At 36.2% G+C, this 15,232-nt stretch overlaps 2 protein-coding genes across 2 annotated transcripts; both read right to left on the minus strand.

The window, feature by feature from the left end:
- Window positions 1-185: 185 nt before the first annotated feature.
- aldh9a1a.1 (aldehyde dehydrogenase 9 family, member A1a, tandem duplicate 1) lies at window positions 186-9,647 on the minus strand. Its single transcript, XM_048208946.1, is given in 13 exon segments — window positions 186-542; window positions 709-821; window positions 1,492-1,633; window positions 1,774-1,861; window positions 2,541-2,729; window positions 3,652-3,792; window positions 4,093-4,122; window positions 4,124-4,290; window positions 4,448-4,582; window positions 4,677-4,806; window positions 6,829-6,974; window positions 8,065-8,221; window positions 9,492-9,647. Coding segments are annotated over 12 exon segments (1,527 nt in total). The 5' UTR covers window positions 8,216-8,221; window positions 9,492-9,647; the 3' UTR covers window positions 186-447.
- A 603-nt stretch (window positions 9,648-10,250) lies between these two features.
- tmco1 (transmembrane and coiled-coil domains 1) lies at window positions 10,251-13,492 on the minus strand. The gene is made up of 7 exons (XM_048208949.1): window positions 13,260-13,492; window positions 13,034-13,111; window positions 12,891-12,950; window positions 12,664-12,710; window positions 11,280-11,347; window positions 11,005-11,149; window positions 10,251-10,827 (listed from the first exon to the last, which is right to left on the minus strand). The coding sequence occupies exons 1-7, from the start codon at window positions 13,327-13,329 to the stop codon at window positions 10,729-10,731; spliced, it is 567 nt and encodes a 188-aa protein (XP_048064906.1). The 5' UTR covers window positions 13,330-13,492; the 3' UTR covers window positions 10,251-10,728.
- Window positions 13,493-15,232: the final 1,740 nt, after the last annotated feature.

Below are 15,232 nucleotides of genomic sequence, written 5' to 3' on the forward strand. Positions count from 1 at the left end.
GTTTTAATCTTATCTTTATTTAGCTGAGGAATAAATGGAATTGAAATAAATTATAGAACACACTTCCTGATGTTATTACAAATTTAAGGCATTCATGTTGTTTCATTCACAATAGCCCCACAAACATGTGGAACCTGTGACACCACAGACACAAGTTACATAAAAGTGAAGGAAAAGAGTACAAATTTTCCTCTTGAAAACCAAGGTACTTTTATTTGAAATGCTACAAACTTGTCAACCACTAGTCTAATACAAATTCTTCATGACATTGAGAGATAGTGACAGAGATGGTAAACAAAAGTCTAAAACCTGACATACACAAGTGTAATACATTTGTGAAGTATAACTGTATGTAGAAACACATCAGAAGGCACTAGCTTTTGATCGAATTGGTGTCTTGGAAATCACATTGCTGTTGGGAATGCTGGTGGTTTACCCCACAATAGCCTAAAATAAGCTTTCCACATCTCCCATTTCCACCACAACAGTCTTGAGCTGAGAGTAGTACTCAATAGTCACTTGCCCATTCTCCCTTCCAAACCCTAAAAGAAAAGGGGATAATAATAATAATAATGTTAGATCTCTCTAGCATTTATGAAATGATTTGTATGTGTACTGAAACACTTTTGTTTACACAGATTTGTTTACAGTTTTTCCTGAAGATGATACCATCAATAATCGTCTCATGAAGCGATAAGCTTAGAGTACCTGACATCTTGTAGCCTCCAAAAGGAACTTCTACAGGACCGACATTGTAGTTGTTGATGTAGCACGTTCCTGCCTGAATGTTTTCAGCAACTCTGTGGGCACGAGCTATATCCCTAAAAACAAAGCACAGGAAAATGTTAAATCGTATAATATTAGGGCAGCTAGTTTACTGGGTTAATTTAGTGTGATTAATAAAAACAAATATGAAAAAGAAAGAAAAAAAAAAAAGTTAAGTTCACAGAAATGTATTATATCAATACTTTTTTTTTTTTTGTAGATAACAGATTCAGTTAAAAGATAACTAAATTATAGCACTTCCCACAAAACAGCTTAATAAACATGATAAGTAAACCATAAAAGAAAAATGCTAAAAGGTCTCCAGGTTCAGGGCTAGGTTTAAGGCCCATTCAAAGAATAATAACTATAAAACAATACCATCCACACCAACAGACAATAATGTTTATTACTGCAGTTATGTCGTCTGCCAATTTAAGTGCTCAAGTTCTTTAAAGTTGGATAGATTTTGATCAGCTCTCAATGTTTTTATCATTTTATCAGCTGGGAAATATTTTTTGTGAAAGTGATTCAAATGATATTGTTCCTGTGAGAGGTGTGGACTTCCTTATTTTCAGAATTAGAAAGATTATTAAAATTGTATAGTTATAGTTATCATTATAGTTATAGTTCTTGGTGTGAACGGGCCTTTATCCTTGGCAAGTTTACATGCACGTTAACTTTGGCACACCATAATTTTTAAACAAAGTATTTTCTGTATGGAGTCACCTAGTGAAGACTCCAGAAGCCAAGCCAAAGGTTGTGTTGTTGGCTCTTTGAAGAACCTCCTCCTCTGTGTCAAAAGGCAGAACAGACATCACAGGGCCAAAGATCTCCTCCTTTACACAGGTCATATCATCCCTGCAGTTATCTGTGTGTGTAGCGTAGCAAAAGTAAAAGTACAGATAAAGAAAAAGGAGCTCAGAATCAAGCTGATTGAGATAAAAAGTTAAAACATTTGTTAAAGGAAACTGTAATATGAAGGGGGTGATAATAATATGCCTTTCTCACCCAGCACACAGGGGGACACAAAGTATCCGTCTTTCAGTTTGGAATCACTGGGAACAAATCGTTCTCCTCCACATAAAACCTTTGCACCCTAAAACAACAATGAAAAAGTTTTTTTTTTTTTTAAACTACATAATATTTTAAACATTGAAAAAAAAAAAAAAAAAAAAAAAAACATGAGTGTTGGTGTTTGCAACAGGTAATTTCTTCCATATTGTACATCCGAGTGTAATGGATTTTCGAAAAAGGTTCTACCCATTGGTTGCTGATTGTGATGTGACCGCTGCGTTCAAAAGGGGAGGGGGCGGGGTTTAAGAGGACTAAATGATTGGAGAAATCACATGTCACCAGACAGAAGTCTGTTGTTTTTACCAGAAGATCAACTTGACACTTTGATTAAATATTACGAGGTCAAAAAAAAAAAGTTAAAAAACATATTTAGATGAATTGTTAACAATAAGATCTATAACATGCATCTACAAAATAGATAGGATGAATTTTCATTTCATGCTGAGTAGAAGTATAGATTTTAATGCCATGTCAGCATCTAGGGATATTTTTATGACAAAACAAAAAATTACAAGAATTGCATAAATACACTAAAAATAAAAACCAAACAAAAAGAAAAAGAAAAATACAGTTAAAATTACACAAGATGTCTTCATCTACATATCATAAAATTTTAAAACTTTTTCTGGTAAAATCCAACTAAATAAGTCCTTAAGTGAGCTTTCATTTCATTCTGACTTTAAATAGCTGTACTACATTACCTGTTCTTTAGCTTGTTTGATGAAGCCCAGCACTCTTTCCATGTGGGGTTTACTGATCAGCGCCCCCATGCGTGTCCCGTCACACATGGGATCCCCGACAGGGATGGCCTTGGTCCTCTTCACCACTTCCTCCAAGAACTGTGGCATGATCTCCCTCTGTACAAACACCCGCGTTCCATTGCAGCACACCTGGGAACAATTCAACACATTTACAGTACCATCTTTAAAGGCAGCGGCCCTTTTGTTCTAAGAATGTTGGGCAATCAGTGGCACACAAACCATCCTTTGCAGACTTGGTTTATTTATAAAGAAGCTGTCTTCTAGAAACGTGTTCAAATTTACATACAGTACTACACTAGTGCAGCAACACACTAGTGAAGCTGTAAATGTGGACCCGATGGACTACTGAAAGCTGAGGATTGTGGGTTTGAGTCCCATCAGGGTCATATAAAAGCATCTGGGGAAGCCATTGATGTGCAATGTAAATGGAATATCACATAAAACATTTGCAAATAAAGCACCATTTCCATCCCAATGGTTGCAAAATATCTGTAATAAAAAAGGTTGATGCAATCAGGGAAGCCACTGTGGCTCTTTTATCCTACATTATAGATGAATTGTGCCTCAGAGCGCACAGACAATGCTGCATATCGGATAAACACTGTGTTGCCTGGTGCTTGAGAAGGCAATCATGTGAGATAATTCTGGGAGGGAATTAAACAAAATCATTTTAAAGACAGACTTGGCTCAGGCATTTGAGATGCTGTGCAATGAATTTGGTCCGCTGGTTAGTCCAGTGGAAATGTGTTTCCATCATAGTTTACGGATAAAAAGAATGATCTGCTTCATTTGAGCGCATACATTTTTTTATGCACATTTTTAGAATTTATGCGCATCTTGGCGTTTCCATCCAGTGTTTTTTATGCGATATCCCAAAATGTGCATAAAAATAGGTGGATGGAAACATAGCTAGTGATAGCAAAAACAGACACACTTTGAAAGTGCAAAAAAAAAAAAAAAAAAAAAAAAAAACACAAATGTGCAAATGTCTGTGTTTTATATAGTAAAAGGTGTGTGGTTGAAACAGAAATTATTGTTTTGTTTTACACACCTCTCCCTGGGTGAGGAAGTTAGCCATGAGAGCCCCTTTGATTGCATTTTCCAGCTCACAGTCCTTAAAGATGATCAGTGGTGACTTTCCTCCAAGCTCCAGAGTCACCTGCTTCACACCTTTGGCTGCCATTTCCATAACCTTTATAGGAAGGGCACATCACATCAAAAATACATTTTAAATGTCAATGTCTATTGTTTTTACTGAAGAACATATGATTTCCATTCTGGATTACAGAACATCACTTCTGGAATCACAAAATGAATCAAGATATAAAATAAGATAATAAATATATCAATATAAAAAGCTTTGAAAATAAGCAGCTTAGTCATATTTTTATCAGAACTACTGGAAATATCTTTAGACTTCATAAGAGACCAAATGTTTATATTGATAGCTAATACTCATTTCCTCCTGGTTTATTTTGTTTTCATGCTATACCTTTTTTCCAGTGGGAACACTGCCTGTGAATGGACACTTTAGCCACCATTGGATGGTGACACAGCAGCCCCCCAGTCTCGGCTCCTCCTTGTACCACGTTAAAGAGTCCATCTGGGACACCTGCCTCTTTATAGATCTCTGCCAACATAACTGCTGTCACTGGGGTCATGGGAGATGGTTTAAACACCATGGCATTGCCTAAGAGGGAGAGATGATCATATGTTTGCATAAGAGACAGAAACAGACATGGGGGAACAAGGAAAAGATAGTGGACCACTTTCAAAAAGTATCTTGGAGACTGCATGTATAAAAATCCAGTCACAAATTACAGATATACAAATCAACATTCTCATACCGCAGGCCATAGCTGGGGCTGACTTCCAGGCAGCTATCTGGAATGGGTAGTTCCAAGCTCCAATGCCAACACACACTCCCAGGGGTTCCCTTCTTGTGTAGGCAAAAGATCCTCCTGGAAGCTGTATATGCTGGCCTGAGTTTACAAAGACAATTCTTAGATATGATGTTAAAGATTTTGAGAATATCAGCTATATTTTCATGTTTTAACAACCAGTATCCAAGCCTACCTGACAGTGTGGGGGCAATGCCAGCATAGTACTCAATACACTGCCAAGCAACGTCAATATCCACCTGAGCCTCAGTGATAGATTTGCCATTGTTGGCCACTTCTGCTCTCGCAATTTCATCTCTGCGCTCCTGCATGTGAGAACGGGAAGATCAGAAATTTTTTACAATCATGAAATCAATATTTAACATCATGATAGACATGAACAGAGGCAATTTATACCGATTTCTGTAATTTCTTTCCACAATTACATTTTTTGTCCATTAATTTTTCCAATAGGGATTAAAAAAAAAAATGTGTTGGTTTAAGATTTTTAAGCTATGAACCAAACAACCAGCCACAACATGAATCACATTACAAAGCATTCGAAAATTGGTCAAAAAGACAAAGGTACAAGAATTTAAATATTTTGGGTTTATTGCAAAATATGCATATTATGCATATAAATAAGTAGTTTGAGAGCATAGGGAGTGACAAAAGAATATACAGTGAATTAACAACCTTGGACATCTGTCTTAAAGGTGCATAATCTATCCTTAAAAAATAATTCCACTATGGAGAAAACAGAAATCAGATTTTTACTTCCAAAACCTGACTGTTGCACTCTATTGACTACGCTGTTCATTGGAAAATCTTTAGAAGCAGCATTATAAAATGGTTAGTTCCTGTCCTTGAATCTGATACAATACAATTGAATCTGGTCAATAACTGTGTTTAATTCACGATAAAACACAGCTATGGCCGCTTCACCCAACGCTTCTGTGCATCACTACACAACACCCTTAGCAACCACTCTTAGCAATGTAAACTGACCCTGCGTTCCAATGTCCATACTATCCATCCTAAATAGTATGTGAGATTAGAATAAGTGTGTCCCAAACATGGGTCCCAAAGCATAGTATGTTGAAAAGAGTATGCCAAAAGTCCCCGGATGGTCTACTATTTCCGGTTTATTTTCGAAGTGTGGATCCGTGCACACTATAAAGGCTAATATTGCCCACAACCCATTGCGCATTGGACGAGGATTCAGTTCAGAACTACAAACACGAGTAAAAAGTGTTAAAAACTACAAAACATGGCGGATATATGCGATCGACGCTGAGAGATTTGAGTGACTAATAATCAGTTTAACCTGATAGAAAATATATATTTAATGTTACCCGTGTTATTTTTCATCTGCAAATACCAATGTGGACTTTTATAAAGATCCGAATGGCCATTAACTTTTAAATGCATCATTATGCGTTAATATGAGGAGAGTTCTCCACATGAAAGACCCGCGACTGCAGATCAACGTGCTGCATTTCTCTCCGATACGGTAGGAAATTAACTAAATGAAATGTGGAGGATGTAAGATGATTGACAGGCCAGTTTATGGTGACAGGATGCGACAGAGAGAAAAGACGCGATTGTATGACGTGTTAGTATGTCCCAAAGCTTGTCTACTCTTTTGCTACACACTCAAAAGTAAGTACTTTTTGTTCACAGAAAGAGTACATACTTTTAGGGCGTAGTACAAGTAGGCGAATTGGAACGCAGCATGTATGTTCTCAATTGATGTTTGTTCATTGAAGCTGTAATATGTAGAAGAGTATTGTGAGAGAGATCGAGTGAGCGAGTTTATTACCTGCATTCAGATTTAGCATTTTCCTTCAGGTCATAATAAAACATCTGTTTAAATGTCTGATGTATTATCCGTGACTGACAGCGCTAGTCAAAGCATTTGTCAGTTGCGTCTTGTTCCATGTTCACAACAGTTCAGTCTTTTCAATGTAAAAATCTTCGCTACTGACTGACACACTCATAAAGACAGTCTTTGCCACCATCTAATGGCGTAATAATGTAACTTCTGTTGCTGTTCACTGTTAGGGACTATTTTTTCCGGTGGAAGGAAGGCTTTTATTGAAAGTTTACTTCATGAAAGTTGCATTGATACATATTTATGGCTTTAATATTTGTATTGTGTGGTAACCGTTTTATAAAAGCAATAAGGTACTTGAGGCTAATGCTGTATCGTGAATAACTCACGGCTGAAGGGGTTGCAGGCACTCCGCCTCACGTCATGCCCAACAACGCCCTCCAGCTGTGACTTATTCACGATACAGCACAGCCTCTCGTACCTTATTGCTTACTTATACACTGTATGCATTTACCCTAATAATTCTGGCAGCCTCCAGCATGATCCGGGCCCTCTCCATTCCTGATAATTTACTCCATTTTAGATATGCAGAATGAGCACTTTTTATAGCCTGATCTACCTCCTCCTCTCCGCAGGGAATCATATCACACAGCACACGACCTGGGAACAGAAAAGAGGGTGAAGTACAAGCATTGAACGTGATAAAGGAAGGCTGTTTGTGAGCACATCCTTTTGTTACATTAAATTAAGTGTTTAGGATTTTTATATTTAGACTTACCAGTTTCAAAGTGTTGTTTCTATTATTGTCTATTGAGATATGAGGCAAAAGACGGCAGGAAAATTATAGTAAATCAATAACTTGTAGTTGCACAACCTGTACAACTAGGGCATTGCGATTAAAGGTTCAGTTCAGAACTATAGACAGATCTGTGTGAGACCAACGTTTAAATAGAGGTTTGGGTAAATTGTATCCAAGCCTGATGGAAAATATTTATTTAATGTTATCCAGGTAAAATTTAATCTGCAACAACATGTGCTGTTCATATCTTTATAAAAGTTCACAATAGCAATATAAATGGCTATTAAATTACCCACGACTGGCAGATCAACATGCTGATGCTACGTCTATCACTTCAAATACGGAAGGACGAACTGTTGAGAATGAAATTAAATGAAATGCTGTTTGTATGAATAATCGTCTCACTAACTGAGACGATTATTGACATGCAGTTTACAGTGACAGGATGCATGTAACTATGCTTCACAAATATATGTGAATTCTCAGGCAGACACAATTCATATGTCCTACTCTTCAGCTTTTTTCTCCTCAAAAAGTGCACATATTTTATAATTAGGCAAATTAAATCGCCACACAAGTGATTTTGTAGTCTATACTGACACCTATTGGCCTACCCTAGATACATCAAGTTTGTTTACCAACTGCTCCTGTTTTACACTAAGGCTATTTGTTTATTTTTTGTTTTGTTCATTATCATCTATGCTGTAAACTTGGGCTCCAGTGACTAGTATGTATAGTTTGTTCATTGTTATATGTTTTGGTTAGCTTAGTCCTACATTGTCATGTTTATACATTATATAGTTTGTCAATTGCATGACATGCTGCTGATGTCAAACGAAATTGCACATAAGGGGGCGACCCGCTCATAGTAGGATTAAAACTAGAAAAATATATATGCACAATTATATGCAAGTAACCTAAAAGTAATGTATTATGGTTAATAAATCATACCAGTTGCAGGTTCGTATACTGGCTCAGAATTCTTAGTGTCCTTCGGCTTCACTCTCGCTCCTCCCCAGTAATTCAGCGGCTCCTTCACCACCAAAGTACCCGTGGAAACGTTGTGAAACTCGGGCAGCGACAGAAGCGGTTGCTGAGCCATTCTGGTCTGGACGGGAACCAATTATGTAAATGCTCAGTCAATGTCAACACTTGTTAGCAGTATATGTTTGTTTCCAGTTTCTCGTTGGTTGCAGTAGTGTCATTTATATTATAGAAAACGTGTATTCTTGCTTATGCAGAGCGTGCACAGTTATACTTGATTGCATAAACAGACTTCGAATAATATGGTTTGTAGAGCAACTATGCTAAGCCACATCACTGCAACTACGGGGAAACGCCCATTTTACAGGTCATTGAAAGGACATTTCGTGAATACGAATGCAGCACTCAGGGGCGTAGTTTGTGGGGGGGATGGGGGGGAGGTAACCCCCCCAATATTCAAATGCTTCAGTTACAACCCCCCCAATATTTCAATATGAAAATCACAGTAGATCAAATGAAAAATATGTAGAATTCATTTATTTTGTAACAATAATTTTGTTTCTATTCAAATATGAGTTTGTCATAATAAATTAGACAAAAATATTCTCACCCTCCATTGAACCGATTGGTAACGCCCAACCAATGCGTGTCGCTCTTTCACCAAAACAACGCGAGTAGTGCTGTACTGTTTGAATGAGAGAGCGCGGGTATCACCAAAAATGAAGAGAACCGCTGCCCAGCCAACTATATTAAACCGCTGGTCCATTAAAAAGAATAAAGCATGTACTGAGAAGGAGGTATGAGAATGTTGTGTAATACACTCATATTTTAGCTAGCTAATCCATTGCAATGTAGCCATGACTATCAGTGTAACTGTAACCAGTTACCAAAACAGCCGTGTGTTTTGTTAGTTCATTTTTCAATAGTGTCTGTAATGATCAATGACAAAAGTATTCACATCGGTGTTTGTTTTCTTCCTAAATTAATCTGACTTTTGAACGAATTGGCTGAATGAACGATTTAAGTGACTCTCTCAATAAAAAAGCGAATCGCTGCCGCCTACTGGCGGTTTCAATATTTAACATAATTTCTTTCTTTTTAGAATCAGTTATGTTAGAATTTGATGAATGATTATACATAAATTTCATAAAGTTATGATAGATAGATAGATAGATAGATAGATAGATTATCCAGTAACGCTACACATAAAACAGATTATTAATTTTTAATAAAAAACAGGCAGCATACGTTCAACCCCCCCAATGATGAAACCAAATCTACGCCCTTGAGCACTGACATATCTAGTTTATGCATTAATTGTACAAAAACAACTGGAGTTTATAAGAGAGTGCATACGACGCACTAAAAAGATGTTAAAAATTCAAGATCCTTACCTTTTCAAAACACCACCTTTACTGCACAAAAGTAGATCGTTCGCTTTCTACAGTCGTGGGGCGAAAGGACGTCTCCACATTTGTCTTCGCCTTTAAAGCATATGGTTGCTTAAACTGACCCCGTGATCTCATTACATAAAGGGTGGGTGGGATGATATAGGAATGTTACCTTAAGCACCGCCTTTGGACCAACACATTTTGGACAAAGTTCCAGAAGGCAAGAATTGCGCAAAACATCCAGATACACATTTTCAATTTGATGTGCATGACTCTAGTTTTGCACACCTGTTACATAAAAAAACTCGCTCTCTAACTCTCAGAGAGACAATACACAAGAGAATATTGCTTCGGTCTTGCTCTCTCTCACATGCACTTATCAGCACATTTTGTCTAATGCACTACTGCTAACCTTGAATGTACATTTTACAGAAATCTGTAAAATGTATGCAATCTGCATACCTTCCTAAACAAAAACCCACCATCCAGACATTATTAAAGATAGCTATAACTATATTATAAAATGAAATGGTAACTCACAGTAGAATAATTCTGTGGGGAAAATTGCAGCACAGTTGCAGAAGGCTAAAACTTTACTCTGAATTGCAAAACAACTTGGGTCTATGCCCTATTTTCCATACTTTTTTTTAAAGAAAAACTGTAAAACTCTTTGCTTAGTCAATTATTTTAATCCTGTGCAAATGTAATTTGAACATTAAATAGTGAAATAAACAAAATACAGAGGAACAAATGCACAAAGTATAAACTCACAAAAATCCTTTAATTTAAATAAAACTTTACATAGACAATCCAAAAAAAGAGATAAACATATTCTAAGAATCCACGGATGAAACTATTCTCTCAAATTCAATTCTCAATATGAATGTTATATTAATTAATATTGCTTGTAGTTAATCAAAAAATAACAATAGTTACAACAAAGAATCTTTTTAGCCTTCTGAGCAACAAAAAGTTTTAAAGAAATGCTTAAGACTGAATTTACATTCGTAACTACCTTTGCTCAAACTTAAAGAACATTTTATGTTAGAAATGGGACTATAAATTTACCTGATTAAAAAGAAAAGAAAAAACAAACAAACACACAATGCACAACTTCTGTGGTCATCACAGGTATCGGTAGCTGCACAACCTGACTATCATACGCTCACATTGAGTGTTGCTCACACAATGCACAGCTGAGTGTCTCATCTTTTTTTTGTAGGCATCTCACTACAAATGTTCATGAAAACTTAGCAGCTTGTGGAGGAGGTCCCAAGAACCCTCCAGCCTGTTTGGTGGCGGCACGGGAGGGGGCGAGTCCCAACATCTTCTGGATATTCTGAAAGAAAGGTATTCAGTGGTAAAAGTTAGGGCATGCATTACATAAAACAACTGAATTGAACAGTGTCAAAGTTTAAACTTACCTAAAAACTGATATTACATTATTACAGCTTGGATTTTACCCCATTCACTCATAGAAATACTTAAGAAATAATATATGAATAATAAACATTACCTGTCGAATCGACATGGTGCACAGGATGTAGAGGAAGATGAAGGAACAGTCGGTGTAATCTTCACCAAGAAGGTTACGGTGTGAGAGACCTTGTATATACGACAACGGGACGAATGGAAGTTTGGCCACAACACGACCATCAAAGCTGGAAAGAGAAAAAAAAAACAGCCAGAATATCTTTAAAAACACATAAATGGAAACCAATATTAGCCTAAGATATTATTGAACATATAACAAAGCACCTCTGAGATAATGCAATGAATGGGTCTACCTACATGGAATTGAACATGCCCATCAAAGCAGTAAAGCAAAAGCCAATGGCAAACATCGATTTCATCCGGACCTGCAATTAAATGATCTTTTAATACAATGCCATAAAAAAAACAAAAAACTATAACTTGTTAGACAGATCAGCATATTTATTATGAGATTTAAAGGGATAGTTCACTAAAAAATGAATATTATCTCATGATATACTCAGCCTCAAGCCATCCTAGTGTATATGACTATCTTCATTCAGATGAACACAATCGGAGTTATATTAAAAAATATCCTTGCTCTTCCAGTTTTTATAATGGTAATGAAGAGGGCGTGAGATTTTGAAGCTCAAAAAAGTGCATCCATCCATCATAAGAGTACTCCAGAGGGGTTAATAAAGGCCTTCTGAAGTGAAGTGTTGGGTTTTTGTAAGAAAAATATCCATATTTAAAACTTTATAGTAACTAGCTTCCGGAAGATGGCTGTACGCATCGATTTATGCCATAAGAGTAACCTCTGAGGAGTAGCGTAAGTTTAGACGCCTCTCGCGGTTCAAACAAATAGGGCTGTGCAACAAACTGGAGCTCCTCTTATCTTATATCGAAATCCTCTGACATTTCTCTTTAAAAATTCTCGTTTTAGACTTATAATTCATTACCAGTGTTTTGTTTTGCTCTATCTTCTGCGCTTCCAGCGTTCGTCAATACGCCATGCATCGCGTCATGGGTTACTCTTTTGCCATAAATCGATGCGTACGGCCGTCTGCTGGAAGCAGGTTATTTTCTAGGATATTTTTCTTACAAAAACCCAACGCTTCACTTCAGAAGGCCTTTATTAACCCCCTGGAGTACTTTTATGATGGATGGATGTGCTTTTTTGGGGTTTCAAAATCTAAGTTACTATTCACTCCCATTATCAAGCACTTCGGTAAAGTTGGTTTTATATTCGTACATTCGGACATCCGTATTCAATAGCCTTGTTAATCACACTACATTGGACATTCAGTGGACATTCACAAGTAAATATGCCATTAAAACAATACTTGCCTATTTTGATCGACTGAAAAATGTTGTAAGTTGACAATCGTTGGCTGTCAATATCATGTCGCTGCTTAAAATTCGCAAACATTAATTTATTGCACATTTATTGGAAAGTCTGAATTTATCAGAAATCCGAATGTGTGAATATAAAACCAACTTTACCCAACTTTATCAAGCTTGGAAGAGACAATATATTTTAATATAACTCTGATTGTGTTCATCTGAAAGAAGATCATATACACCTAGGATGGATTGAGGGAGTAAATCATGGGATAATTTTTGGGTGAACTATCCCTTTACTTATAATAATGAATTACATTATTTAAATTTGAGAATTGGAATAGAAAATATATTATAATACCATAGACAGGTCTCTGTTATTGTTCTTGAGTTTCTCCTCTTGTCTCTCTGTTAAAAATAACATTATAGATATTTTATTTGTTTCATTGAGGACCAATGATCATGTTGCATAATAATAATTGAATTTGTACTAACTGTTAATAATAATAATAATAATAAGAATAATGATTAGCATAATAGCTTTATAATTTAGTTTTATAATAATAATAATAATTTTAATTATCTTACCAATTTTTTTCTTCTGTTGACGCCCAGCTGATTCTGTAATTGTCTCCTTCTTTTTCTCCACTAAAAAATGATGCACAATTTTTAACAATGATCACTTGGATTAAAAACATGCAAAGGACACATGCTTCATTCATATTACTTACGTTTTTTACTTTGTTTTTCAACCTCAGCCTTTAGTCTCTTGTATTTGTCTGTGCGGTACACCAGAACCCATGTTATTCCTGTAAAAACAGAGCGAGGCAACTGTTATCCAAAAGCTAAAGCATTTGTCCTGTATTTGCTGAGCTCAGGACATTTTCCTAGACCCTCGCTAGGAGCTTTCTGACATGTAAACCTGAATCTCAAGATTTTACAAACATTTTAACATACCTTCCGCTAATAACGCTGTACAGATAGATATAAACACTATCAGGATCGTGTCTGCAAACATTGTGCTCATGTTGGAAAAAGATTAGAAGACTGATAATAACAATACTAGTTAATACTTTAGTTCAGCGACAACCTCTACTGTAGCAGCGTCAGCATTAGTGTGGTGATATCATCAATGTGCGCCCGGCTTCTTCGTGGGTGCTGAATGGTTGAGCTATGAAGTCATATGACTCCACATCTCCTACTAGTGGCAGTGACCCATCATCAAGGGACATAATGACGAAGAACATTCAACATTTTTCATAGTTTAAGGATGTGTTTTTTAATTATTATTTTTAGGATTGTCATGCAATGTAAACAGCTAAATGCACTGTATTATTTATGATGGTTAGTGGGCGTTTATTTTGGAGATGATAGTCACTGTGGCAGCAGTGGGTCATTCAGTTCCTCAGCACCTGAAGTGGGACAATCACATTGACTCCATTGTGAAAAAGGCCCAGCAGAGGCTGTACTTTCTTCACCAGCTGAGGAAGTTCAACGTGACACAGGCGCTGCTGACACAGTTCTTCTCAGCCGTCAATGAGTCTGTCCTCTGCACTTCAATAACTGTCTTGTCTGGTCAGCTACAAAATCAGACATCAGAAGACTACAGAGGACAGTTTGGACTATAGAGGATTGTTGGTGCTCCCCTGCCCACCCTCCAAGAACTGGTTGCATCCAGAGTGAGAAAAAGGGCTCAGAAAATCACTCACATCCAAACCACCATCTCTTTGAATTTTTGCCGTCTGGTTGGCGCTACAGAGCCGAGCACCAGAACAACCAGGCAATTTCTTCCCCCATGCAATCTCATGTTCTCCCCGCTGTGCATTGATAAATATATGCAATAACACTTATATTTATTTGACAATACTCTTCTTATTCCATTCCCTGTTAATTATATTCTATTTGAATCTAGCACACCCACATACAAATTTGTCTATTTTATTTATATTTATTATGTGTCTTATTTGCATGTCTTTTTTTATTTTACTATCGGTGTACTGTTGTTGTCTCTTTGTACTAGAAGCTTCTTCTGTCACCAAAACAAATTCTTTATGTGTGCAAATGTACTTAGCTATAAAGCTCTTTCTTATTTTGATTCTTTTAATTAACCATGTTTGCTATACATGTCACATGATAAATTTCATATCCACTGAAACAAATAAAGCGGTTAGAACTGTGAGTCTGTGCTCTCGTTTAATTATTTTTGTAATGTGATTCTTCATATTCATATTATTATACCCTGTGTTTTATTAATGTGCATTGTTACACTGAGTTATATTATTAACAATTTACTCTTTCATATAAGTATAAAAAATACAAGAACTATTAGGTGTAAAGCTGACAGGACTATACTATGTTAAAAGCTTTTTTAAACATTCCAAATATAGTATTTCTAAACCTCTAAAATGATTTCATTTTGCTTTCCTATATAAAAAAAAAATATATTTCAGTCAAATGTTATCACTGACATTTAGATATGAAAATGAATTACATAACTGAGACTGATAAGGGATGATTTGAGAGAACAAAAGGTGTGCCCACATATTTGTGGATGGTCTGCTACACTATGTACACTATTGTTTACATTTTCATTAATTTTGTGTTTCATAATTGTTTTACTGCTTAATTTTTGCTGACAGGTTACTTTCTGACAACTTGCTTCATAATATATTTAATAAGCTCATTTTTTCTGGGCAAGAATGGTGGAAAGTGTTCAATAGTCCTTTCCAATAGTCAGTCAGTCTGTCTATCTATCCATAGTCTGTCTATCCATCCATCCATCCATCATCCAATCACACACTATTAGAATTTAATGCTGAATTTAATTTAATGTTTTCAAACTTTTCATACTTTATTACAATCTAGACATCTATTCTAAATTCCAACTAACAGATGTATAATTCCACACCACAAATGGTCCAAAGGAAAAG

The sequence above is a fragment of the Megalobrama amblycephala genome, linkage group LG12 (assembly GCF_018812025.1).
Source record: "Megalobrama amblycephala isolate DHTTF-2021 linkage group LG12, ASM1881202v1, whole genome shotgun sequence".
NCBI classification, from domain to species: Eukaryota; Metazoa; Chordata; class Actinopteri; order Cypriniformes; family Xenocyprididae; genus Megalobrama; species Megalobrama amblycephala.